General features: G+C 39.4%; 1 protein-coding gene across 12 annotated transcripts in view; it reads right to left on the bottom strand.

Moving 5' to 3' along the window:
• Positions 1 to 27,186, bottom strand: part of TANC2 (tetratricopeptide repeat, ankyrin repeat and coiled-coil containing 2) — a 440,895-nt gene that overhangs the window by 39,205 nt on the left and 374,504 nt on the right. For all 12 annotated transcript variants that reach the window (XM_035300383.3, XM_035300386.3, XM_035300388.3 and 9 more), the window contains 2 exons: positions 9,109 to 9,217; positions 19 to 141 (listed from right to left, as the gene is read on the bottom strand). In XM_035300383.3, the coding sequence (XP_035156274.1) occupies positions 19 to 141; positions 9,109 to 9,217 (232 nt within the window). The remainder of the gene's footprint in view (positions 1 to 18; positions 142 to 9,108; positions 9,218 to 27,186) is intronic.

The raw sequence follows: 27,186 nt of genomic DNA, 5'->3' as shown, positions 1-27,186 counted from the left end.
ATTTCTTTACACATGTACCTTTATATTTGGAGTATAGAGATTTCGTAAAGATGCCAGTGCCATAGAAAGACCTTCTGTGCTATAGGAGATCCAGAGACCTTGGAGGATGGAGGATGATACACCAACTTTTTTACTCAAACCCTGAATAAAAGTAGACAATTAAATTATTAGCCCAGCAAAAAAAAAAAAAAAAAAGTAGCATCAGTGGTAAATTAGTGGCCTCTTTGGTTTTGGTACTAATGAATGAGAGTAGAGTCTCACCCTAACAATGTTCATGTCAAGCAAACTCTAGGCTGGGGGACAAAGATCAGTCCTGCAGGAACAAGCTGACTTGAATGGTCTCTAAGTGCAATCCTTAGCAACATGTCTACTTAATACTTCTCTTTTCTGTTATATCTGGATATAATTTATTTTTCCATTATCTTTTTTATTAGCCTTCTTCAATAAATCTCTTAAATTCAAGTTACTAAATTACACACCGTGGCAGAAATAATGCAATGTAATCACTGATTTCCATTTCATTTTCTTCCTGAACATTTGGAAAAACTCTATTTCCCAGCCTCCTTTATAGTTAGGGAGGCCATGTGACTGAATTCTGGTGAATAAAATTAGGGCCTAAGTACTATGTCATGTCCAGGCTTGGTTCCACAACTTGCTGTGTATTTCTCCACACTTTGTATTGTTACTTTTGATTGCAGGCCAGATAAGATCCAATGGAGAATTCTGAGGCCCAAGGTGATTTTATTTTATTTATTAATTGTTTTATAGAGACAGGGTTTCTCCATGTTGGTCAGGCTGGTCTCGAACTCCCAACCTCAGGTGATCCACCTGCCTCTCCCTCCCAAAGTACTGGGATTATAGGAGTGAGCCACCACTCCCAGCCAGCCCAAGGTGATTTTAAAAACTACTACATGGAAGGAGCCTGCCCAGAGATCTGCACTGTTCTGCGATGTAAGGAGAAAGAAGTCTTTGTTAAGTCATTGAGATTTTGCAGGTTGTCATAGCAGCTAGTGTTCTTCACCCTAACTAGGATACCCCAAAATGATTACATATGTTTATCCTCAGGAAAAAAAACAGCAATACAGGTTTGACTGCCATCCACAACAAATTTTCTCCTAGTATCACTGGCACAGGTCCCACGACATGTACTAAAGTTTGTCCATATCACATGGGCTTCTCCAGAAGGAAGTTAGAATAATTTGTTCTTCAGATCTTCTAACTGTTGAACACTCTCTGACGATGATCTTATTCTTCTGCTAATATCTGGATCAAATCAGTTAATGAAGGAAATTCTGAGGGCAGGAAGATATTAACAATGAAATTTGGGTTGTAATAAGAAATATAGGGAGGTATTTCTTTTAAAAACTTAAGCTACTTCTGCCTTCTTTGTCCTTGAAATGCAAATGTTCTTGCCTAGAATACCTACACGTATCCAAAATCAGCAAGGTGTGTTTATCTGGCAGACTAGGGAAGGGGCATCTACAAAGGAGGAATATGTAAGTTACTTATGGGTTATAAATTCATCTAACAAGAGCTCTAGTCATGGTGGTCAATGCCTTCCCATAGAGGGTTCAGGGTCTCTAAAGTGGTTTAGGAAAAAACTTCCTGTAGAGGAAATTCTCACACTAGAGGAAAGGCTGAAAGGTGAATTATGCTGTGGGAAGGCTAGACACGTGAACATTATTAAAAGGCTTTTCTGCCACAGGCACTTTTTTTCTCCCTGTGGGGATATTTTGATGTAACCAAAAATTAAATCCTTAAACTTTCCTATTAAAAATTTTATTTTCATCCAGGTGCAGTGGTACATGCCTGTAATCCCAGCACTTTGGGAGATGGTGGTGGGATGATTGCTTGGGCCCAGGAGCTCAAGACCAGGGAAGTGTAGGGAGACTACATCTCTACAAAAAATTAAAATATTAGGTGTGTTGGTGCATGCCTGTGGTCCTAGCTACTTGGGAGGCTGATGTGGGAGGATTGCTTGAGCGTGGGACATTGAGGCTGTGGTAAGCAGTGACTATAATATTGCACTCCAGCCTGGGTAACACAGCAAGGCCTTGTCTCAAAGAAAAAAAACAGAAATTGAAAAATAACAACCAAAAAAAAAAACAAGAAAAAAAGACTTCTACATTTAAGTTTTAAAATTATAAAAATAATACAAATTTGTTATAAAAGTCAAATAAAGTAATATGGTATTAAAAATAAAAGTAGCTTCAACCACCCGGTGGCTCCTATTCATATATTAATGTTTATTATTTAAGACATTATAGATATATATGGAAAATACACACAAGTGCATATAAACTATGTAAAATTTATTTTATTAAACATTTTTTATTAAGGAAAATTTCAAACCTACTTACAAAAGTAGAGAGGAATAGTATAATAAAGCTCTCATGTACCCATCACCTCACTTCAATAATTTTCGATTCACGACCAACCATGTATTATTTACAATCCTGCGCATGTCCCCCTTCCCTTGTTGGGATTATTTTGAAAAATCCTGGGTATTTTATCAGTTAATATTTAAGTATTTTAGTAAGAGCCTCTAAACAGATATGAACTCTTTAAAACATATCTAAAACTAAGAAGGATTCTATAATATGAAATATCCCAAGAGTGTTCAAATTGTGGTGATTTGCTCAAAAAAGGAATTAAAATTTTTTCCGTTTGAACTGGGATTCACATAGGTACATATACTGTTACTGGCTTTAAAACACTTTCATATTAAGTAGTTTCAGACTTTTTTCTCCCTCACTATTATAACTTTTAATAATCATCCATATGTATGTATCTTTATACACCTATGCATATATATCTATATATCTATAGAATATGCCTCAATAAGTTGATACATTTATATTTTGTAACATTTTGACATGGCTTTATCAAAGTGGCTGATAAAATCTCAACATAAAATCCACAGCTTGATAAAATGAGGAAGGATGGTGTTAATTATTTCTATGCATCCTCTCGTTCCATTCTATCCTAATTATAAATGATGGACAAGAGCATGAGACAAAAAGCTGAGCCAAATCCTAGCAGAACAGACATTTCGGTGCCCAGAAACACAATCCCATGCTGGGAGGCTGAAACAGAATCCAGTTTAACCCTCACACCACAAGATCATTTCCTTCTTCATCCTCCTTGATTATTTAAAAATGGCCACCTAATTTCTACACGGTCCATATTCTCTCTGGCCTTGAGGAGCCTGGGTTCTGTTCTGAATCTGCCTACTATTGTACCATGTAGGCACCCAGAGCTGGGTAAACAGAAAACAATAGGAAAGGTGGGTAAGGGCAGCGTCTGACTGCTCATTATCACTTCAGAAGCTCTTTTAATTTGTGCAAATAACAGGGATATCAATTACAAACTCTCATTTGGCTAAGCAGTTTACATGTAAACAGAACTGAAGCAGACACATTACTAAGTACTTCTGATTATTGTTTTGACATATGAAATAGAATAGTTCCAGATGTTTTAGGAAGAATTCTAAATGTTACTCAGGGTTGGTGTCCAGACAAGTAGGTTCTTGAGTGTACCTCCACTGTAGATCCTGGAAGACCAGGAAACTTAGTTCTGACTCTCCATTTGGGCCTCAGTCTCCTAATTTATAATACGTGTGGGCCTCAAGACCTTTTGAGGAACAATAAACTATATTAACTAATTCAGAGAGAAAAATCAGCATTAAGAAATACCCATAGTCAAACAGAGGAAACTTTCAGCAATGGAAGACACATCTTACATAGTATGATTGAAGGAAAAAAAGGCAGGAAAGCTGACAGTTATTCAGATATACCGTGTGTCAGGGTCTGTGCTAGGGCTTTCCATATTTAGCTTCTCTAATGAAATTCAATCTCCACAGCAGCCCTAGGAGGTAGAATTTATCACTATTTTTATATAGGAGGAAACAATCTAGAGAAGGTGGAGTAATTTGCTTAAAGCCACACAACTACTGGAGCTGGCATTAGAGGCCAAATCTGTTTTTACTCTAAAGTTCATGTTCCTTCCATTATACCAACTGAAAAAAAGGAAAAGTAGTTGGCATCTGATTCAGGACCTCACTTCTGAATTCTTAGCTGAAAAAACAGCAACTATAATAGATGAAAATAGACAAAACAGCTGATTGCTGCTTTCTCCCTTTGCCTTTAATTACATACCATTTTCCATCCTTGGCCCTCTTCTTCAAAATTGTCCTTTTTAATCTCAATTTCCTCTACTCCTAAGACGTTACTCTTATGAATTTAACTAAGCATTATATGTTTTTTTCCAACTATTAAATTTAAAGTAAAATTGTGTCTATGACCTGTAACAGTTATCTTTCTGTTGACATATGTATGCTAACTTTAGGATAAGGGTTATCTCTGGGGAGGGAGGAGAATGAGGTTAAGGGAGAGATATAAAGGGGCTTCTACTATAATTGTTAATATATATAACATTTATATATGTAACTATTAAATATAGGTAAGAGTCACCTACATTTTGGTGACTCAACCCCAAATATATGTATGTGTATCGCTCTTAGAGATCTTAGCCCCTCTTCTGAGCATTATACATGTTAATGAATTAAATCATCACAATTACCACATAAGTGCTAATATTATTCCCATTTTAAAGATTAGATTAGTGGTGGTAATCCCAGCACTTTGGGTGGCCAAGGAGGGAGGACTGCATGAGACTAGCAGTTCAAGACTAGCCTGGGCAACATGGTGAGACCCCCATCTCTACAAAAAAGAATTAGCTAGGTGTAGTGGTGTTTGCCTATAGTCCTAGCTACTTGGGAGGCTGAGGTTAGACAGATTACTTGAGCCCAGGAGTTCAAGGCTGCAGTGAGCTGTAATTGTGCCACTATACTCCCAGCCTGGGTGACAGAGTAAGACCTTGTCTCCAAAAAAATAAAAAAATAAAGTTAAACAACTTGCTTAAGGTCATACAGTCAGGGAGTAAGAGACAGGGTTTTAAATCAGTCTGCTTTGGAGTCTCATCTCTTAACTACCATGCTTGCCATGCTGCCATCAATAGTGATTTTTTTCAAAAAGGAAAAGAAAGGAATAGTGGTTTCTCAACTAGCTGGGCTGCTCATTAGAATTACCTGGGGAGCTTCTCAAAAATACTAGTGCTCAGTCATTGCCGGTGGGAATGCAAAATGGCACAGCCGCTCTGGAAAACAGTTTGGCAGTGTCTTACAGGCTAAACGTAGTCTTACCACACAATATGGCAACTGAATTACTAAGGGATTTACTCAAATGCATTGAAAATTATGTTCACATAAAAACTGGTATCTTAGTGTTTATAGAAGCTTTATTCATAATTGCCAAAATTGGAAGCAACCAAGATGAATGGCTAAATAAAATGTAGTGAACCCATATAGTGAAATTCAACAATAAAAAGAAATGTGATATCAAGCCAAAAAAGACACGTAGGAATCTTAAATGCATATTGCTAAGTGAATGAAGCCAGTCTGAACATTCTACATGTTGTGTGATTCCAACTATATGACATTCTGGGAAAGTCTAACTATAGAAACAGTAAAAAGATCAGTGGTTGCCAGGGGTTGAGGAGGCTAAGAGAAGAGGAATTAATAGGTGGAGGATAAAGGAATTTTAGTGCAATGAAACTATGCTGTATGATACTTAATGATGGATACATGACATTACGCATTTGGCAAAATCTATAGAGCTGTACAACACACAGAGTGGACCCTAGGGTAAAGGATGGACTGCAGCTAATAATAATGTATCACTATTGGTTCCTCAACTGTAACATGTATCACATCAGTACAAGATGTTAATAATAGGGAAACTGGTTGGGGGAGTATGTGAAAACTCTGTACTTTGTGTTCAATTTTTATGTAAACCTAAAATTGGTCTAAGAAATAAAATCTATTTTAAAAATGAAGTCTAGGTTCTACTCCAGAACAATGACTCATAATCTCTGGGAGTAAGGCTCAGGAATGTGTGTGTATTTAAAAAAAAAACTCTGCAAGAGAATCTAATGTATAGCTAGAGTTGAAAATCACCAACCTACATCTATAGAGAAATCTCAAAGACACAATGCTGAGTGAAAAAGAAAAAAGTTACAGAATCTTATAGTATTAAAAAAATGCAAAATAGTTGTATATATTGTTTATGAATATGAACCTATGTTGGAAAAGTATAAAATATAGATAAGAAGAACATGTTAGGGGTGTTAGCATGTGCTAAATCCTAACATTTAGAATAGGAGTTATCTCTAGGGGACAGAGAGAAATGGGGTTAGAGAGAAACACAAAAGTGTTATCTATTTGTTACACTTGTTTCTTAAAAAGATTTGAAGGAAATATGGAAAAATGTTAACGTTTATTAAATCTTATAGATAATATTTGATTACATTCAATTATCTGTGCTTTCCTGTATTTCATAATACAATTCAAGAGGAATAGGAACAGCTTTTCCTCTAAAACAAGAAAAAAAGAGGTAAGAATTGATAATGATATAGATTGATTTGCTGGTGAGGGGAGGAAAATAGTTGAAGTCACACTTGGTAGCTCTGACCTTTTTCAGTGACTCACAAGTTAAGCTATTTGTTGCATTAGTTGGCTTTATTAAGAGCTAGAGGAAAAAGAAATGGGAAAAGAAGCTGAGTTAAGAATGGACCTTGGTAAATGAATGTCATCTAAATGGTCCAGTAAATGGACCACGAAACAGCACTGGGAACCCCACTGAGGCTGGAGTAAATACATAAGAAATAAGCCTGAAATACAGAGATTTGGATTTGGAATGTTAGCTTTACATGAACCATGGACTTTTGATTTCTTCTGGTTAGTGGAGTTGACCCTTTGTTCCTGTGAAGTATAGGAGGAAAGAGCTTCAGTTTGGCTCAACTCAACAAAGATGACAGGCAGAGAAGTGTGATCCCATTACCAGCCAGGATGCAGCAAAAAATAATGCATAATTAAATTCTAAGCTCGTGGTTTCTTAAAGACAATTTTATGTTCAAATAGCTTGAAAAAGTGCCTCTTCAGTATCTGCAACTACTGCTCAGGTAAGAAATCTTTTTTCGGCAATAAATGGTAGTATAGTCCCTTCCTTAGAATCTAAACTTACAACGCTGTTTACCAGCTGGTGATAAGCTTGCTCAAGATTTCTGAATACTTTAAGAAAACAGGGAAAGCAGGAAGAAACAAGAGCAATCTAACCTTAGGAATCTTTAAGCTGTGGCTCAGGGATCTTAAGATCACGGAAAAAACTAGCTTATCCAATGAGTTTCTTTAAAGCAGGTTATTTATAAACATTGCCTTTATGAAACTAAAACCACAGAAATTTAAAATTAATTGGAAAAAAGTACACATTGGATTGTGTGTCACTGCTGAACAGAAGTTTCAAGTGGAACTATTTATAACCATAAAGTCTATATTTGCCTTTGACCCACAGCTGGTACAGATTGAGAATTCTAGCAGTTTGGGAGAAGTTAAAGCCTATCAACAGGGAACACTCTGCATTTAAAGGATCCTGTAATCTGCAGCACCAGGAAAACCATAGTCCAAGTCTTCATTCTTCAGCTTGCAGTCACGTCATCACCATATGCTGTACACTAGAGTATTTATGGCTTGAATCACACATGGAGCCAGTCTTATCTCCGGCAACCATGCTGTCTGCATCAAAAAAAGATAAAACTGTGCTAATGACAGGAGTTCATGTTTCAATGTAGGTTTCCACGTATGGGATAAAATACTTGGTCAAATGAAGCTTCATGCTACTTCTCTGTGTATGTGGTATTTATTTTATGGTGCAACAAAGGCAGGTATTAGCTTCATCTTTGCATCTGATTCTAGGCAGATGGTGATGCTAAAAGATGAATACTTAAGGTACTATCTTTCAGTTACTATCTAACAGCAGGACAATGCTCTTAAGAGTTTATGAAATTATTAGCTACTTTTTAGTCTGCCTGAAACTGGAATGACATACCTTGCTTTATTTTAGCTCCCCTCTGCTCCTACTAAGTAAGGTCATTTTTGGTATAGTGATTTGGTATAGACAGGACAATAAGATTCAAATAAAAGATTTGTCACTGTGGGTTTCACTTCTGTCCATCTGATGACTAGGCTGCTCTGGATATGTGTTTATTATATATTGGGAAGAATTTGTTAGGCTCTTGGAGTTGTCCTTAATGCCATCTTTCTCTTTTAAGATAATAGTTTCATTTTTAAACAATATCCTTTAGAGGAATCTTGACCCAGAGAACTGTTTAAGATACCCATATTTCTTCATTGTGAGGCAGGAAAAGACTTCTGAAAAGGCTGTAGGGATTGGAACTCTCAGACTGTGGGACAGAAAAATGAGGACAATAATTTCCTTCTCTGCTTTTGTGGGTTAACCCAAAACTGTTATCTGAACTACAAATTCCTTGAGATTCGGGACTGTATCTTTTTTGTTTTTGTATCCCTAGTACCTAGTTTAATGCCTCAGTAATTGATGAATAAACAATGAATACATACATACACAAATTAATTATATGTCCTCCTTTTGGTCCTCCATTTCAGTCTTTTGAAGGCTGAGAGAGAGAAAGTGGTGTTATAGAGTCCTTAAAGGTTTTCAAACTAATGGGAGAAAAATTGGGATATAATTTGAAGAGAGACTGGGGGAAGTAGCTCCAAGGAAGGTTAGTGTTGATTCCAGAGAGTTTGAAAATCATAGTACCAGGAATGTTATCTTCACTAAAACAATTATTAAAAAATTGAAAGAGTAACAATGATTAAAAAATTGAAAGAGACCTCAGTGATTTTTTAGACATTGTGAAAACTGGCAACTAATTGCTAGAATATGACTGTCCTCAGTACATGATAGGTCATGTATGGAGCACATATCTGTAGGAGTATATGTTCCTTGTCAATGATTATACATATAGATTTCCTGAAAAGCCTATCAACTGATTATACTGGGAGATGTACAATGTAGTTCTCTTCCTAAAGGCCTAGGGAGGAAAAGGCCATATGTGTTAGGAGATGAATGAACCAAGTCTGCAGCAAAAGAACTTCAGAAGGCAGGGACTTCACTGAATAGTATTTTCTTACATGTAGTGTATAAAAGTCTGCTAGAGATGGGGAAAAAAGGTTCCAACTGCTTTAATTACCTTAAAAATGTGTGCTTTGAGGATGTGATGTCCCAGTTCAATAGTCTGCTGTCGGTTTAGTTTTCCCTCTTGGCGGGAAAACCAGAAGGCAAGTAATGTGTGACCACTCCTGCAAAAAAAGAGAGAGATTCATTTTATTGATTGATTGACTGACTGAGATGAAGTCTCACTCTGTAACCCAGGCTGGAGTACAGTGGCACAATCTCCACTCACTGCAACTTACACCTCCTGGGTTCTAGCGATTCTCCTGACTCAGCCTCCTGAGCAGCTGGGATTACAGGTGACTGCCACCATGTCCAGCTAATTTTTGTATTTTCGTAGAGACAGGGTTTCACCATGCTGGCCAGGCTGCTCTCGAACTCCTGACCTCAGGTGATCCACCTGCCTTGGCCTCCCAAGGTGCTGGGATTACAGGCATGAGCCGACATGCCTGGCCTGATTCATTTTAATAGAAATTTTAATGCCCCAATTCTGCTTTGGTTAGGGGACTGTTCAGGTCCAGTCACACCCCCAACAAAATATATCATTCAACTGGTTTCTTGGGGAAGGATACCTGCTCCTGAGCAAAGAATGGGTATTGTAAGGTTCCTAGGCAGTCCCTTATCCAAATCACATGTATAAATACCACAAAATGTTAGTTCTAGTTGGCTTATACCCATCCCACACATAGATGGCATTACAATATTTTCATTTTATTTTCTGTCTCTGTCAGCAACTCTTATTCCACCCATGCTTAAATGTCAGTGTTCCTCAGGATCTCATTCTTGGTTCTATTCTTTCCCTGCTCTAGATTACCTCATCCATCCTCAAAGCCTTCACCCCCACCTATGTTCTGTATCTTTTTATTTAGACTTTTCTTCTCAGCTTTAGGCCAGTATATATCCAACTGTTTATTGTACTTCCCCATTTGGAGGTCCTATAGTACCTCACACTCAACACGGCCCAAACTGAACTTACAACATATTCCCCAAGTGATGTCTTCTCTGGTCAGCCTCTACCAAGCCCTTACCCTTTCCCTCCAGCTGAAGAGAATGGAGGGCTTTCTTTCTGCTGCCACCAATATAGACTGCATATCCTTGGTACCGTGTTTGCCATACTGTCATGTACTCTCTACTTCACTAGATTGAGGCTCCTGATAGCATCCATTCCCCATTATCTCCTTGCTAACAGATCCCAAACTTGTTTACAAAAGAGAAAGCTCTTTTATCTGCCTCTGGATATTGTCTCATATGCCCATGATGTCCAGGCCTGCCTGAGTCCTCTTGTAAATCGTGTGCTCAGCTGGTCTGAGGACAAAGCCAACAGGAGGGCTAGGCTAAAAGAATTGCAGAAAAATAAAGCTTAAGCCCTATTAGCTGCCCTAATTCTGAACTTCTTGTTATATGAGGTAATAAATTTCTTTACTGTTTATTTGAATTGGGGTTTTGTGTTTTTTTTCCCCCAGCTCAAAGCATCCTAATGATACACTTCTTTAACTGATAGTGTATGTGTGTATGTATATGTGACATGTACGTATAGTTAGGGTTGTATTTCTATTTAAATTCATGAAAGAAGTCTGAATTACTTATATGTTCCATAGTGCCTAACATAGCTTACTGCATATGAAAATACTCAATAAAATTTTTTTAGAAGAAAAAGTTTGGCATTAAAGAAAGGACACTAGATCCTTTATGTTTTGAGATATGTTATCTTACTATATTTGTTATGGCCTCTAAGAACTGCAGACACTTAGAACTGTCTCTCTATGGCTGGTATGGTTTGGCTGTGTCCCCACCCAAATCTCACCTTGAACTGTAACCCCCATAATCCCCATGTGTCATGGGAGGGACTTGGTGGGAACTGAATCATGGGGGCAGTTTCCCCCATGCTGTTCTCGTGATAGTGAGTGAGTACTTATGAGATCTGATAGTTTTATGTCTGGTATTTCCCCTGCTGGCACTCATTATCTTCTTGCTGCCTTGTGAAGAGATGTCTTCCACCATGATTCTAAGTTTCCTGAGACCTCCCCAGCCATGTGAGTCAATGAAACCACTTTTCTTTGTAAATTACCCAGTCTTAAGTATTTCTTTATAGTAGTGTGAGAATGGACTAATATAGCAAATTGGTACTGCAGAGAGGAGGGTACTGCCCGAAAATGTGGAAGCAACTTTGGAACTGGCTAACACGCAGAGGTTGGAACAGCTTGTAGGGCTCAGAAAATGTGGGAAAGTTTGTAACTTCCTAGAGACTTCTTGAATGGCTTTGACCAAAATGTTGATGGTAATATAGACAATGAAGTCCAGGAGGAGGTGGTCTTAGATAGAGATAAGGAACTTGTTGGGTACTGGAGTAAAGGTGACTCTTGCTATGCTTTAGCAAACAGACTGGCAGCATTTTGCCCCTGCCCTAGGGATATGCGGACTTTAAACTTCAGAGAGATGATTTAGGGTATCTAGTGGAAGAAATTTCTAAGTAGCAAAATGTTCAAGAGGTGACAGAGCATTAAAGTTTGCAAAAATTGCAGCCTCACAATGCAGTAGAAAAAAAATACCATTTTCTGGGGATAAATTCAAGCCAGCTGCAGAATTTTGCATAATTAATGAGGAGTCAAATGTTAAGTCACCAAGACAATGGGGAAAATGTCTCCAGGGCATGTCGAAGGTCTTCATGGCAGCTCTTTCCATCACAGAGCAGGAGGCCTAGGAGGAAAAAGTGGCTTAGTGGGTTAGGCCCAGGGCCTTGCTGCTTTGTGCAGTCTCTGGACTTGGTACCCTCCATCCCCACTGTGCTAAAATGGGCCAATATATAGCTCTCATTGCTTCAGAGGGTGCAAGCCCAAAGCCTTAGCAGCTTACGTGTGGTGTTGGGCCTGCAGGGGCACAGAAGTCAAGAACTGAGGCTTGGGAACATCTGCCTGGATTCCACAGGATATATGGAAATGACTAGATGTCCAGGCAGAAGTTTACTGCAGGAGCAGGGCCCTCATGGAAAACCTCTGCTAGGGCAGTGTGGAAGGGAAGTGTGGGGTTGTAACCCCCCCACAGAGTCCCCACTGGGGCACTGCCTAGTGGAACTGTGGGAAAAGGGCTGTCATCCTCCAGACTCCAGAATGGTAGATCCACCAAGAGCTTGCACTGTGTATGTCGAAAAGCTGCAGACACTCAATGACAGCCTGTGAAAGCAGCCGTGGGATGGGGGTTACTCTGCAAAGACACAGGGGCAGAGTTTACCAAGGCTGTGGGAGCTCACCTCTTGCATCAGCATGACCTAGATGTGAGACATGGAGTCAAAGGGGATCATTTTAGAACTTTAAGGCTTAATGATTGTCCTATTGGATTTTGGAATTGCATGGGGCCCATAGCCCCTTTATTTTGGCCAATTTCTCCCGTTTGGAATAAACGTATTTACCCAATGCCTGTACCCCCACTGTATCTAGGAAATGACTAACTTGCTTTTGATTTTATAGGTTCATAGGCAGAAGAGACTTGCCTTGTCTCAGATGAGACTTTGGACTTGGACTTTTTGGTTAATGCTGGAATGGGTTAAGACTTTAGGGGACTGTTGGAAGGCATGATTGTGTTTTGAAATGTGAGGACATGGAATTTGGGAGGGGCCAGGGGCAGAATGATATGATTTGGTTCTGTGTCTCCACCCACATCTCACCTTGAATTGTAATCCCCATAATCCCCATGTGTAGTGAGAGGGACCTGGTGGGAGGTACTTGAATCATAGGGGCAGTTTCCCCCATACTGTTCTAATGACAGTGAGTTCTCATGAGAGCTGACGGTTTTATAAGTGTCTGAGATTACAGGCGTCATCAGCCACCACACCTGGGCTGTTTTATTTTTTCCAGTAGAGATTACTCTTTTTGAATGATAGTTTATTTTAACAGCATATGGAAGGTAGACAACAATGAGACGCATTTATAAAGTATCTTACTCTCAAGATCTCAAAATTCTGTCCAGCTATTAATAGTAAAATTATTGTAGTCTCCCTGGTGTAAAAATTATTACTTTTAAGTTACTCATCCATGGCTGTTCCTCTGTGACTACAACTCCTGAATATAAGCCTCTGATCCACTATCTATGCTTTAGGCTGTTAATGAGAATTCATGCCTGTTGGGATTAATGTAAAAAAGCTTGTGCTTGACAAGGAAGTGAATTTTCACTTAGACGCAGAATTGACTTTGCCCTGGTGTTTCCATTTTACCACCATAACTAAGAAATGCTGGTGAGATATGTGCATTTCTCTACTCTGCATTTCAGCTGGCTGGAGATGACAGCGCCTGCTTTTGTATGAGGCACTGAAGAGAAACAGCAAACATTACAGGTGAAGGATAAGATGAAGGTGGCAACTATAGTTCATTTCTTTTTGAATGCAAGCATGCTACATTATTCCTAAAAGAATGGTTCTGATCAGTTCACCGGACTCAAAACTTGTGGTATGTAAGACACAAGGGGAAATAACAATGGACATTCGATATTGGCTCCCATGGTGACATCTTGAGCACTGAGATTTAATTTTGCTTCTCAGTCTGCTGGGTCTTTCTATCTCCATCACTATAAAACTCACTTTTTAAAGTTAGAGTTTTCCCTCAAAAGCATACCTTTTTAAGATTTATTTAAAAAAAATATTGCCAGTTACTCAGACATAAAACATAGCAGCTATTTTTCCCCTCTCCTATACTTTCTCTCCTGAAAAGTGACAAGAATCTCATTCTCTACATTATATTCTCTACTGCTCACTCCCTGGCCATCCCAATAATCTACACTGCAGAAACCTGATCAAATTTCTGCTCAAAATTCTTTGCTAGTTTTATTTTCCCTCTGATACAAAATTTAAATTCCTTAGCATGGTATTCAAAGGCTTTCCATGATTTGTCTGTCTTTATCTATTTACCTTATCCTTTCAATTCTAGACCGAGTAAATTAATCTGTAGGGTTTCAAACATGCTTTCCCTCTGCCTGGAATTCTCTTTCCTGTTTAATCAGAAAAACAATTTCTCATTCTTCAAATGTAACTCACACCATCTCCTCTGTGAAGGCTTCCCTGGTGCCCCCTGATAAACTCAAGGTTTTTTTCTTTAGGTTCCTGTTGTACCTGGTACACATCTCCAATACAGCACCCACTGCAGGACACTCTTCTATGTTGCTCTACTCCACATATGTCAAAAATCATGGCTTCTATCCTCAAGAGAGTCTAGGTAATAGGAGTATATATTTGCAGAATGGATGAGTAAGTAATAACATCTTACTCCAGTGTATCTTATGGTTTTCAAAATACTTTGGGCCAGACATGATAGCTCACACCTGTAATCCCAGCACATTGGGAGGCCAAGGTGGGAGGACTGCTTGAGTCCAGGAGTCCAAGGCTAGCCTGGGTAACAAAGCAGGACCCTGTCTCTACAAAAACGTAAAAAAGTTAGCCAGTTGTGCTAGTGTGTGCCTGTAGTTGGGAGGCTGAAACAGAAAGATCACCTAAACTCGATGTGGAGGTTGTAGTGAGCTATGATCACACTGTTGCACTCCAGCCTGGGCAACACAGTGAGATCTTATCTCAAAAAATATATTAAAAACAAACAAAAAAATGAAAAATCAAAATACTTTAATAATAATAATAATAGTTTTTTTTTTGAAACAGTCTCACTCTGTTGCCTGGGCTGGAGTGCAGTGGCACGATCTCAGCTCACTGCAACCTCCACCTCCTGGGTTCAAGAAATTCTCCTGCCTCAGCCTCCCAAGTAGCTGGAATTCCAGGAATGCAACACCATGCCTGGCTAATTTTTGTATTTTTACTAGAGATGGGGTTTCACCATGTTGACCAGGCTGGTCTTGAACTCCTGACCTCAAGTGATCTGCCTGCTTTGGCCTCCCAAAGTGTTGAGATTACAGGCCTATGTCACTGCACCCAGAGAAATACTTTAATAATTTTTAGATTCTCAAAAAATCATTATATAATAGGTATAGCAGTAAATACTACTCTTAATATTATGGTAGAGGATTGACCGAGACTAAGCAAGATTGAGGGACAGACCCCAGCTTGCATGCCTAGGAAGTAAAAAAGCGAGAATGAGAACTTCAGTGTTTCTGAAATCTAGTTCTACTGAAACCTAGTTCCATTACCACATGGACAGGTTAGCAACTTGGTTTTTATTTAAGAGCACAATTGTGTGAAAAAAATCCACCACTGTAAAGAACAATATACTTGTTTGTATAGTATAAACTCTGAATTATTTAATTTTAACATAATTAAGATTAGCAACAATGATTTTGACAGTTTTTGATTGGCATTTTGAGAAAGAGTAGGTAAGAAATAAAGTAGAGACACCTCTAGGAAGTGTGACATCTTTTATAGTGTGACTGAGCACAACTATGCTTTCCCTTTATAAGATGATGAGGCCAGACATGGTGGCTCTCATCTGCAGTCTTGGCACTTTGGGAGGCTGGGGCAGGAGGACTGCTTGGGTCCAGGAGTTTGAGACCAGCCTGGGTACCACAGCGAGGTTAAAATTTTAAATTTAAAAATTTTAAAATTTAAAAAATTTTAAATTTAAAAATTTTAAAATTTAAAAAAATTTTAAATTTAAAAATTTTAAAATTTAAAAAATTTTAAATTTAAAAATTTTAAAATTTAAAAAATTTTAAAAATTAGCTGGGTGTGGTGGTGGCATATGCCTGCACTCCTAGCTACTTGGGAGGCTGAGGTGGGAGGATCACTTGAACCTGGGAGGTTGAGGCCGCAGCAAATTGTGATCATACCACCATACTCCAGTCTTGGTGACAGAGCAAGAGCCTATCTCCAAAAAAAAAAAAAAGGATGGTAATCATAATCAACTTTAATATGGGTTCAGATATGGTCATAAAGGCCATGGGGTGGGGGAGTGAAGACAGAAGAGAATTATTTTCACATAGCTTATATAATATCATCTAGTGATTCAAAATGACTTTACAAATTTCCTTACTGGCATTCACAGTACTGCCTCTTCATCTCCAAAAGTCAAACAGACCTATGTTTAAATCTTAGTTCTGCCACTTACATACTTTATAACTTAAGACAGGATATTTAACTTTTTTGTGAGACAGGGATAGTAATATCTCTCTCTCATGACTGGGGTAAGAATTAAGTGAGACATATTAAGTGCATGCATTTTGTATTTCTTTTGTATTCTCCAGAGTAACTAGTGTATGCAAAACTAAAGGAATGACCAGAAACCATAAATGACTTCAAGCATATAAGAAGATGACTGTGTGTTCAAATGGAACTTTAGTCTTTAATGGGTGTAGCAGGGTGACATGTGATATCCTGTCCTTAACCCTGACCCTTACTCTTCCACACCCTACCCTACTACCTTTGCAGCCAGAAGAAAAGTCCACAGATTGGGGAAAAATTACCGGGGTACAGATGTCATAACTTGGAAGTGTAACTTCAGTCAGAGAGAGTAGGGTAAGGACAGAGCTAACTGGCCCCTAAGAAATAAGGTAAAAGTTGGGCTAACAGGAAGAATATAAATTTCTCATGTAGACCAGAGCTTTTCAGGAGGATAGTATACCTTATATTCAAGGTATATTTGATTTTAGATATTCTAGGAGAGAATGAATATAGTCAGTGTTGAGGGTCCTTCCCCCAGCACTCTTCCTTCTCCCCTTTTGCTGGATAAATATGTGTATCTGTTTTGACAAAAGTCAGAGAAGGTGGTATCCAGAATAGCAGAGAGCAAATCCTACATGCATTCTCATTTGTAGGCATGAGTAGTCCCTTGGTACTGGAGACAAATGCTACTCACTTCTGGATAACAAGGGGTTACAAGGCAGTAAGGAACTACTGTCACTCGATGATCCTGTACCTCAAGAGTTCAGAGCTATGAAGTCTTTTAGAGAAAAACGCTTTCTAGAGTTGCACATAACTCAAGAGTAAAGTTAAAAAAAAAAAGAAGAGAAAAACCCTTTCTAAAGCAAGAATCACTCTCCTCTATCCTCATCTAATAGTATGGAAGCTGGATAACAGTTGTTTTACACAAAATATACAACAACATTGTTTGTTTTTCTAATAGGTTTTCACTTAGCACCCCAGGAGATAGCTTGTCTTAAAGTTTCTATTTGTAGTACTGAAACAGGCTAACAAATAAACTTGGATATTTTAAGCATAGATATTTTCTCACTGTTCTAGTCAGAGTTATTAATATAGAGTCACACAGATTTCATTAACTTATGACAAACTTCATATACAACCTTCTAATGCTTCGGTGAAACAACACTTAGGTGCTTTGATATTCTGTGTGAGGGTCAGATGTGACACAGTGGTATAGTTACAGCCAGCTGGGAAGAAAATGCTTATAGTCTAAAGCCTGTCTTATAATTTGGGCAGAAATAATATGTGCTGCTATAACGTGTCTTTATATTATAGAGGTTAATGTGGGGATTATTTAAAGAGACCTAGTGAGATAAGAATTGTGAGACAGAGATGGCTGGCTGCCTCTGAAGACTGTGCTCCCCTTCCAAGTCAAGAGTTCTTGTTGGCAAGTAGCTCCCTTGTCAGGGACCTTGCATTCAAGTGGGTTATGTGACTCAGTTCTGCCTAATGAAATGTAGACAGAAATAATATTCATCACTCCAGACCTGGCCCAGAAGAATCTTCCACTGTTTTTTGTCTTCCCCCATCTGCCAGCTGATGAAAACAATTACTCTGGGAGGCAGTGTGTGAAAGATGGCAGAGCCTCCATTAGCCTGGATCTCTGAAAAATGGGTACAGGGCAAATCTCTTCCAAACCATGTGGTGCCTTTGGACTTCATGTGAGTGAAAAATAAATTCCTATTGTGACAAATCACTTAGGTTTTAGGGTTTACTTATTTCAGTAGTTAGCACTGTCTTATAACAAGATAATTCTTTTTTGAAGGACTGATAACAGAGGATGGATAGAGACAAACAAAGAGTAGAAAGGAGGACTAGGAAAGTATTTATCTCAATATCAGTGAAAATGGGCAGAAACATAATATTCTCATAAATTAGACACCTGGGATACTAGTTGGGATACTTGTTACGAGGCTTATAGCAACAGTCTAGGTGAGAAATGCTAAGATCTATTACGTGAGAAGAAAGAGCAGGGTATATGTGGGAAAGACATTTTGGTGATACTCAAAAGCACTTGGTCTTTTTTTGTGGAGGGAAGGTAAGGATGGAGGGATAAAAGCTGAGATTAGGCCAGGTGAGGTGGCTCCCACCTGCAATCCCAGCACTTTGGGAGGCAGGGGTGGGTGGAACACTTGAGGCCAGGAGTTTCAGACCAGCCCGGCCAACATGACAAAACCCCGTCTCTGCTAAAAATACAAAAATTAGCCTGGCATGGTGGTGCATGCCTGTAATCCCAGCTACTCAGGAAGCTGAGGCAAGATAATCACTTAAACCCGGGAGGCAGAGGCTGCAATGAGCTGAGATCGTGCCACTGCACTCTAGCCTGGGCAAGAGAGTGAGACCCTGTCCCCAAAAAAGCTGAAATTATTATTCCTTGCCACAAGATTGCCAAAGCACACTCCATAAGAAGAAAAAAGAAAGAGGAGTCCTTGTGTTCTGTGACAGTAATAAGTCACCTTCTATCCTTATCAGCCATCCAGGATAAAAGACTGACTATCCCAAATAATTGCCACTCATTCCTAGCCAATATGAAGTAATTTTTCAGATTCACAGTCTGAATAACTGAATAACTGAAAGTATTCAAACTATGGTATCATCGATAGATTCCCTTTCAGAGCCCACCATAAAGGGGAAAGGGGAAAGAGGGAAATGGATGTTTCTCTTGTGTTACTAGGGATCTTTGTGTTTGCAAAAAAGTAACTTGTAGGATGATCTGATAAATGGTATTTTCAATAAGATTAATTCCTCTGAGAAATTCAGATGATGCCATCAAGTAATCACTGTTTAGGACATGCAGAAGTTAGTGTTTCTGCCACGGATCCCCATGCCTCCATCTCCCTTTCTGCCAGTGGTAAAAGGACAAAGGTGGCTTCTGGCCAGGTTCTTAGTATTCTGTAGATCCTGAGCCCAAGTAGAAATACCAGTGTGGCAATTAAAAAGATATGGGTTTCCGAAAGTTCAAAAAAGTTTGTTCAAAAAAGGACTTTAAGTTGCCCTTTTGATACCCAGGTTTCTAGAACTCATCACCCTTTGCCTCTTTTCTATGTTTAGTCTCTTACTCTTTATCTTCCCATTCCCCAATGTCAATGAACATGGTCAAATTTTTTCCTTCCTTCAGTGCTAACATTTTGGGAAGTCGAGTCTATGTTAGTGTTCTCCACTTTTTCATTTCACATGTAGTTTTTAACTTACAGAAATTGGACTTCTGCTACCAACCACTCTATGCAAAGTATTCTAGCAAAAGTCACATATGGCCTCTGACCCTTTGCCTTATTGCAGTACAATGTACAGTGAGCATCCCCTCCTTGAAACTGCCTTCTCCTTTAACTTCCATGACTTTATTTTCTCTCGTTTATCTTTCTAATTCCCCTTTAAATTTCTAAATGAGATCACCCAAGAATATAAAGTAAGAAGTTTAGTTCCTGAGCAGGATGTCTCTTTATTGCAGGAAAAAAAAAAAATACACACACACGCATCTAAGGCTAAATACCGGCACTAGACCGATAATCAACAAGTACCAGTACCGTAGGGAAAGTTGAAAAGAACTTTGAAGAGTGAGTTCAAGAGGGCGTGAAACCATTAAGAGGTAAATGTGTGGGGTCCGTGCAGTCTGCCTGGAGGATTCAACTTGGGGGCGGGTCAGGCTGTGCCGGCGGGAATTGTGTGTGAATATATATATATATATATATATATATATTTTTTTTTTTTTTTTCCTGCAATAAAGAGACATCCTGCTCAGGAACTAAACTTCTTACTTTATATTCTTGGGTGATCTCATTTAGTCCTATGGCTTCTACTGTCAGCTATTTGCTGATAATGCACAAATTTATAACCGCATGTCTTGAGTCTTCTCCTTGTCTATTTTCTAAAGGCACATCCTAAATATATTCTGTGCATGTTTCCTCAGAAGCAGTTCATTATGAACATGTCCAAAATAGAAGTCATTTTCTCCCCACAAGCCTGTTCTTCCTCCTGCCTTTGCTCATGTTAGAGACATGAGAAAGTTCTCCTGCATTCAGAAAGTTCTGTTGGTTAGTAGCATCACTATTATCCATCATTCAAGATAAATCTCATCGTTTTTGATCCCTCTGTCCTTACCTTTCATAGACCATATAAAAAAAGACCTAGTGCTTTTGAGTATCACCAAGACATCTCTCCCAATACACCCTCTTCTCTATTCTCATTTTATAGGTCTTACCATTTCTCACCTAGACTATTGCTATAAACCTCTTAATTAGCATCCCAACTTGCAGTCTCTGCCCTTCATTTTGACTCATCTTCCACACACCACTTTTCTGAGCTATCTTCCACATCATTAGAGTTATCAGATCTTTTGTTTCTTCCTCCTCAAAAAGTTACAGAGGCTCCCTGCTATCTATAGAATTATAAAGTCTTAAATACGGCATTTAAGGTTTTCCTAGTGACACCTCCTATCATTCCATCTTCTTGATCATGCATCTTATTCTCTCATCATAGCTGCTCAAAGTTCCCAAAGGCATTTCATACATTCTCACTCCTCCTTGTTTTTGTTACTGCCATTACCTTTTCCTTTTTGCCTTCGGTGCTCCTGCATTCCTTTGCTGCTTAATGGAATTCAACCCATACTTCAAGGCTGAATGTTAACTCTTCTGAAAAGTATTTCCTCTTTGTCAAGGTTCCTACAATACTTTTTGCTATGGCACTATTGTTTGTTGCTGTGTCTGACTTCCCTTTAGAGCAGGGGTGTCCAATCTTTTGGCATCTTGGGGCCACACTGGGAAAAGAACTGCCTTGAGCCACACATAAAATACACTAACACTAAAGATATCAGATGAGCTAAAAAAAAATTGCAAAAAAAAAATCTCATGTTTTGAGAAAGTATATGAATTTGTGTTGGGCCACATTCAAAGCTGCCAGGGGATACATGTGGCCTATGTCCCGTGGGCTGAACAAGCTTGCTTTAGATAATGGCTTTAGTGTCAGGGGGTGTCTTCAGTCACCTAAGTGTGATAGTTCTTGGTGTAGAGGAGCAGCTCAGTAAGTGTTTCATGAATGCATAAAACTGAGCAGATGGGTACAAGGAAGAGCAATGGACTTTCCAATTCAGTACTCAATTTGACTTTGAATTTGCAGGTATTTCTGCTGTTGCTGTTAGACTGTGAAATGGGTGGGAATATGACACGAATATTAAGAACAGGTTAACAATCCTGATCTTTTCCTCCCTTCTTCTTAATAGTTCTGCCAATAGTTAAGGTTTAGTTGTTGCTGTCTTATAGTCTGCTGGTTGCTATCCATTCTCAGCAAATGATACCCATGCTTCTTTGGGAAAATTCTTTCTTCCATTTTTCGCTTATCAGTAATTGCTTCGGCATATTCTTTTCATGGCTTTCTTGTGGAAGCTGAATTCAAAATATATTTCTGGTTCCCTTGTGCTACTGTTTTACATTCAATATGGAAATGTATAACCCTCATGAAAGTAAATTATAAGTATGACCAAAAGCTATCGTTGTAGAATTGAGTGGAAAAGCATTATTTCCCTCGACTCTGAACAGGAATATGCTGCTTTCTCCACTTTGCCTCACATCTTCCTACTGCCTTTCTGTTCTGTTAATAAATCACCAGCTCTAGGAAAATGGTCACCTTTTCTCTGTTCCAACAATGAAGTCTTTAGGTAGCTGGTGGGGCTTCATGAGGCAGAAGAGCTATGACTCCACTGAAATGTCACAGTTTGAAACACCAACGGTAGGCATAGGAAAATTTATCACTTCTCTCTTCTTCTTCCATGCCCCTCAGCTCCTGTTTATACCTCTATCACAGCACTCTGCCTTGAATTATAGCTAGTTATAAATGTGTCAGTCAAAAACACTAACCTGTAAGTTTTGGTAGACAGATCTTACTTGTATTTGTATTCCCAGCAGTGCTTAAGACAGAGCCTTAAATATATTACTTAATAAATATTCACTGAATACTTGCTAAAATCATGTCTTCACTTAACTCCTGAGGCATGGTAGGAGATAATAAAGTGAACAAAAGATACTATCTGTTGAATTGTGAGAAGAGTTTCTCAAATATTTTTAATTGCTAGCTTAAAATTAGTACCACTTATCATTCCTTTGCTCGCTCATTAGTTCGTCATCAAAAAAAAATTTACTGTGTGCTCACTGTGTGCCAGGCACTCTACAAATCATTAGAAAGGCACAGTGAGCAATATAGAAGAGGTTCTTGTCCTCGCTGAGTTCATTCATTCTAGAGAGAAAAGTGGACAGAAACGAGTATTCACCTATAATTAATAATAAATTGTGATAAGTGTTAGAAAGGAGGTAAAAAGGATGTTATGATTAAGATAAAAACCAGGAGGCACTTACTTAGATAAGGGGACAAGCAGAAATCTTTCTGAAGAAGTGGCATTTAAGCTGAGATCTGAAGGAGGAGTGAGAGATCTTGCTATGTGATGAGATGTCTGGGAAAGTGAGCTCCAGATGGAGGGAACTGTTCAGTGCAAAGGCCCAGAGGTGGGAAAGTGCAAGTTCTAGGAACTGGCAGAAAATTGTGAATAAGAGGGAGAAAGAATGAGCTTAATTCAGGGAGACAGGCAGAAGCTATCTATAAATACAGGGCTTTGAACAATCTGGCTTTGATTTTACTCTAATCATAGAAAGCCACTGAAGGATTTTCAGGAAGAAGTTACATGGTCTGATTTTGTTTTTATAAGGCTGCTCTGGCTGCTGGTGGAGAATGGACTGGAAGAGGGCAAGAAGGGAGACTAATTAGGAGGCTAAAGTAACCCATGTGAGATCCCAGGATGTGGTCTATGGTCATGAGAGATGGAAACAAACAGATACTTGCCAGTAAAATTTGGATGGTAGAATCAACTGAATATGTGGATGACTACACTAAATTCATGTCTCGCAGCTGTGGTTCTTACGCCTGAGAGGATAGAAGGCTATTAGTGTTGATTTTACTAAATATGGAGATCTATCTGCTTTTAAAAGTCTCTAGGGATGACCGAGTGAACTGCTTTACTCACACAAAAAAAGAATGTGCTCTCATGTTCCACTACACTGGCAATAGCTCCTTCTGACTGCTGTACCATTAATCTTGGCTTGATAACCGAGGAAAACTTGCGGGGTTCTTATCTTTTGATCCAGGCAGTATTGCTTCAGAGACTCATTAATAGGATGAATTAGCCTCTATTTCCTGTGCTACTTTCAGTATAAGAAATTTCCCTTAATCGCCTGCCCTACTTCCACTTCATTTTAGATTAAGTTATTGCGACCAGTATTTGCTATACTGAACATATCCACCTTAAAAAAGTTCTATATGTATACTTAAACACATAAAGCAGTATTCCCTTTTACAAACAATATGGAATACAAGTTTTCTCTGTGTTTTCATTAGTTGGCTGTTCCATAATTTTTTTTTAAAGTCAGGGTCTCACTCTGTCATGCCTGTCATGCCAGGCTAGAGTACAGTGACATGACATACCTCACTGTAACCTTGAACTCCTGGCCTCAAGCGATTCTCCCACCTTGGCTTCCCAAAGCCCTGAGATTACAGTCATGACCACCTTGACTGGCTTGTTAATGCTTCATAAATAAATGCCAAGCATTTATTCTTGCGAAGTCATCACTTCTGGGCCTTTGGCTAAGATCAAGTGTATTCTTGCCAAGTCATAAAATGATATACTCTTTCCATCTTATCATAAGCAGAACTATATCTCTCTATATATACAGACTTAGGAAGTTTCTCTTAAGTTTTTATGACAGAAGAAGTAGTTCTCAATTTTAACTGGGTTTGGGGAAGAATTCTAATTAGCAGCTTTTTCCCAATTTCATTTTGGATTTGGAAAAGAAAAAATGTTGCTGTGGCCCATCTTTTAATGGTCTGACAGGGTTAAAGATGGGAACAGTTTGCCTAATAGATGTTGATCCCATGTTTATTTTTTAATTTATTATTTATTTATTTTAAATTAAAAAAAATTTTTTTAAATTGCATTTTAGGTTTTGGGGTACATGTGAAGAACATGCAAGATAGTTGCATAGGTACACATGTGGCTGTGTGATTTGCTGCCTTCCTCCCCTTCACCCATATCTGGCATTTCTCCCCATGCTATCTCTCCCCAACTCCCCTGCCCCCCGCTGTCCCTCTCCTATTCCCCCCAATAGACCCCAGTGTGTAGTGCTCCCCTCCCGGTGTCCATGTGTTCTCATTGTTCATCACCCGCCTATGAGTGAGAACATGTGGTATTTGATTTTCTGCTCTTGTGTCAGTTTGCTGAGAATGATGTTCTCCAGGTTCATCCATGTCCCTACAAAGGACACGAACTCATCGTTTTTGATGGCTGCATAATATTCCATGGTGTATATGTGCCACATTTTCCCAGTCTATCATCAATGGGCATTGAGACGGAGTTTTGCTGTTGTTACCCAGGCTGGAGCGCAATGGTGCGATCTCGGCTCACCACAACCTCCACCTCCTGGGTTCAGGCAATTCTCCTGCCTCAGCCGCCTGAGTAGCTGGGATTACAGGCATGCACCACCATGCCCAGCTAATTTTTTGTATTTTTAGTAGAGACAGGGTTTCACCATGTTGACCAGGATGGTCTTGATCTCTTGACCTCGTGATCCACCCGCCTCGGCCTCCCAAAGTGCTGGGATTACAGGCGTGAGCCACCATGCCTGGCCGATCCCATGTTTTATGCTGAGAGAAAACAAACTTGTAAAGCTGAAAGACATTCATGTGTTGGCAAACTGAAAATATTCCAAAATATATAATAGATTTCATGTAATTCCTCCTTTTCATCATATCACAAAACCATGACATTGGGTCACTACTTCATATCTGAGTCTCATATTTATTCTTGATGCCAATAGGGGGTTAGAAAGTGGATAATAGGAAAAAAAATTCATTGGCAAATTAGATAAATCCCCAATAATATTACAGGTCAATGAAGTATCTTCTTGGAAATCATACAACTAAACTATGACATCACAAGACTGATTAGCCCTTAATGGAAGATAGAGAAGAGTTATAAGTGTCTAGCATGTCTAGACTCTGAGAAGTGATAAAGCACTAATATTTCCAGAAAGGTAAGCTCATCTACTAATAGTCAAGTGTTAGTGAAAGACCCAGAATAGCCAAAGCTATCCTAAGCAAGAAGAACAAAATTGGAGGAATCACACTGCCTGACTTCAAATTATACTATAGACCCAAATGGCATGGTACTGGCATAAAAGCAGACATGTAGAGCAGTGGAACAGAATAGAGAACCCAGAAATAAATTCATACATCTACAGTGAACTCATTTTTAAAAAAGATTCTAAGAACATACTTTGGGGAAAGGACAGTCCCTTCAATAAATGGTGCTGGGAAAATTGAATATCCATATGCAGAAGAATGAAACTAGATTTCTATCTCTCACCATATACAAAAATCAAATCGAAATGGATTGCAAACTTAAATCTAAGACTGGAAACTATGAAACTATTAAAAGAAAATATTAGGGAAACTTTTCAAGACATTGATCTGGGCAAAGACTTCTTGAGCAATACACCAAAGGCACAGACAAGCAAAGCAAAAATGGACAAATGGGATCTCATCAAGTTAAAAAGCTTCTGTATAGCAAAGGAAGTAAACAACAAAGTGAAGAGACAACCCATAAAATGGAAGAAAATATTTGCAAACTACTCATCTGACAAGGGATTAATAACCAGAATATATAAAGAGCTCAAACAACTCTATAGGAAAAAATCTAATAATATGATTTAAAAATGGGCAAAAGATCTCAAGAGACATTTCTCAAAAGATGACATACAAATGGCAAACAGGTATATGATCACTGATCAACAGAGAAATGCAAATAAAAACTATAATGAGATATCATCTCATCCCAGTTAAAGTGGCTTTTATCCAAAAGATAGGCAATAACAAATGCTCGCCACGATATGGAGAAAAGTAACCCTTGTACGCTGTTGGTGGGAATGTAATAGTACAATCACTATGGAGAACACTTTGGAGATTCCTAAAAAAAGTAAAAATAGAGTTTAGCGGGAGATATAAACAGGCAGGAGCTGTGCCCACTCCTGTGTTGGCAGGGCGTAAGCCCCACCCAGCCACAGCTGTGAACCTGGGCATCCCTGTGCTCTTGGGGATCTGGGAAGGCCCCCTCTGGCCCCCCAGGCTCAGAAGTGCCTGCTTTCTCTATCTGGCCTCTCCCTGTTCCCAGGGCCCACTCTGATTCCAGAGCAAAGCTGAGCCTGAGGCTGGGTGCTGTTGTGACCCAGCCAGGTGTGTGTGTGCTCAGGGCAGTACTGACATGTCAGCCCCATGCTGCCTCAGCCCCTCTAGAGTTTGGGTGCTGATGAACATGGGAGGGAGGCTGGGGGTAGGCTGAGAGTGGCTTGGTGCAGGCCTGCAGGTGCCTCTTGGCATGAATAGCCTGGGTGCCATGCCATGGATGACATGACTGATGGTGGCAGGAGGCAGACAGGTTCCTGGGTGGAAAGGGGTGGGTCCCAGTGACCTTCAGGCCAGCAATGGCCTGAAGCATGGGGGCCGGGCTGTCAGTGCTGGGTGGAGTCCATGGCCCTGAGTGAGAACTTAGGGAGCTTTTTCCAGGCCTGCCCATGGACCAATTAGCCTGCACGTCCTCCCTTCTGAAGCCCATAAAATCCCCAGACCCAGCCAAACTCACAGAGACATTGGGACAACCTGCTTGCAGACAGGAGCTACCCATTCCAGGTCTCCTCTCTGCTGACGGCTGCACACTTGGTGGGACAACCTGCCTATGCATAGGAGATACCCAATCTGGGTCTCCTCTCTGCTGAGAGCTGGACACTTATAGGTATGACCTGCTTGTGGAAAGGAGCTTCCCAGTTTTGGTCTCTTGTGAGGTGTTCTGTTGCTCAATGAAGTTCCTCTCTGTGCTGCTCACTCTCCAGTTGTCCATGTACTTCATTCTTCCTGGATGCAGGACAAGACCTCAGGACATGC

This window comes from Callithrix jacchus, chromosome 5, assembly GCF_049354715.1.
Source record: "Callithrix jacchus isolate 240 chromosome 5, calJac240_pri, whole genome shotgun sequence".
NCBI lineage: Eukaryota > Metazoa > Chordata > Mammalia > Primates > Cebidae > Callithrix > Callithrix jacchus.
The sequence above is the reverse complement of the archived record's forward strand: the minus strand, read 5'-3'. Positions and strand labels throughout refer to the sequence as shown.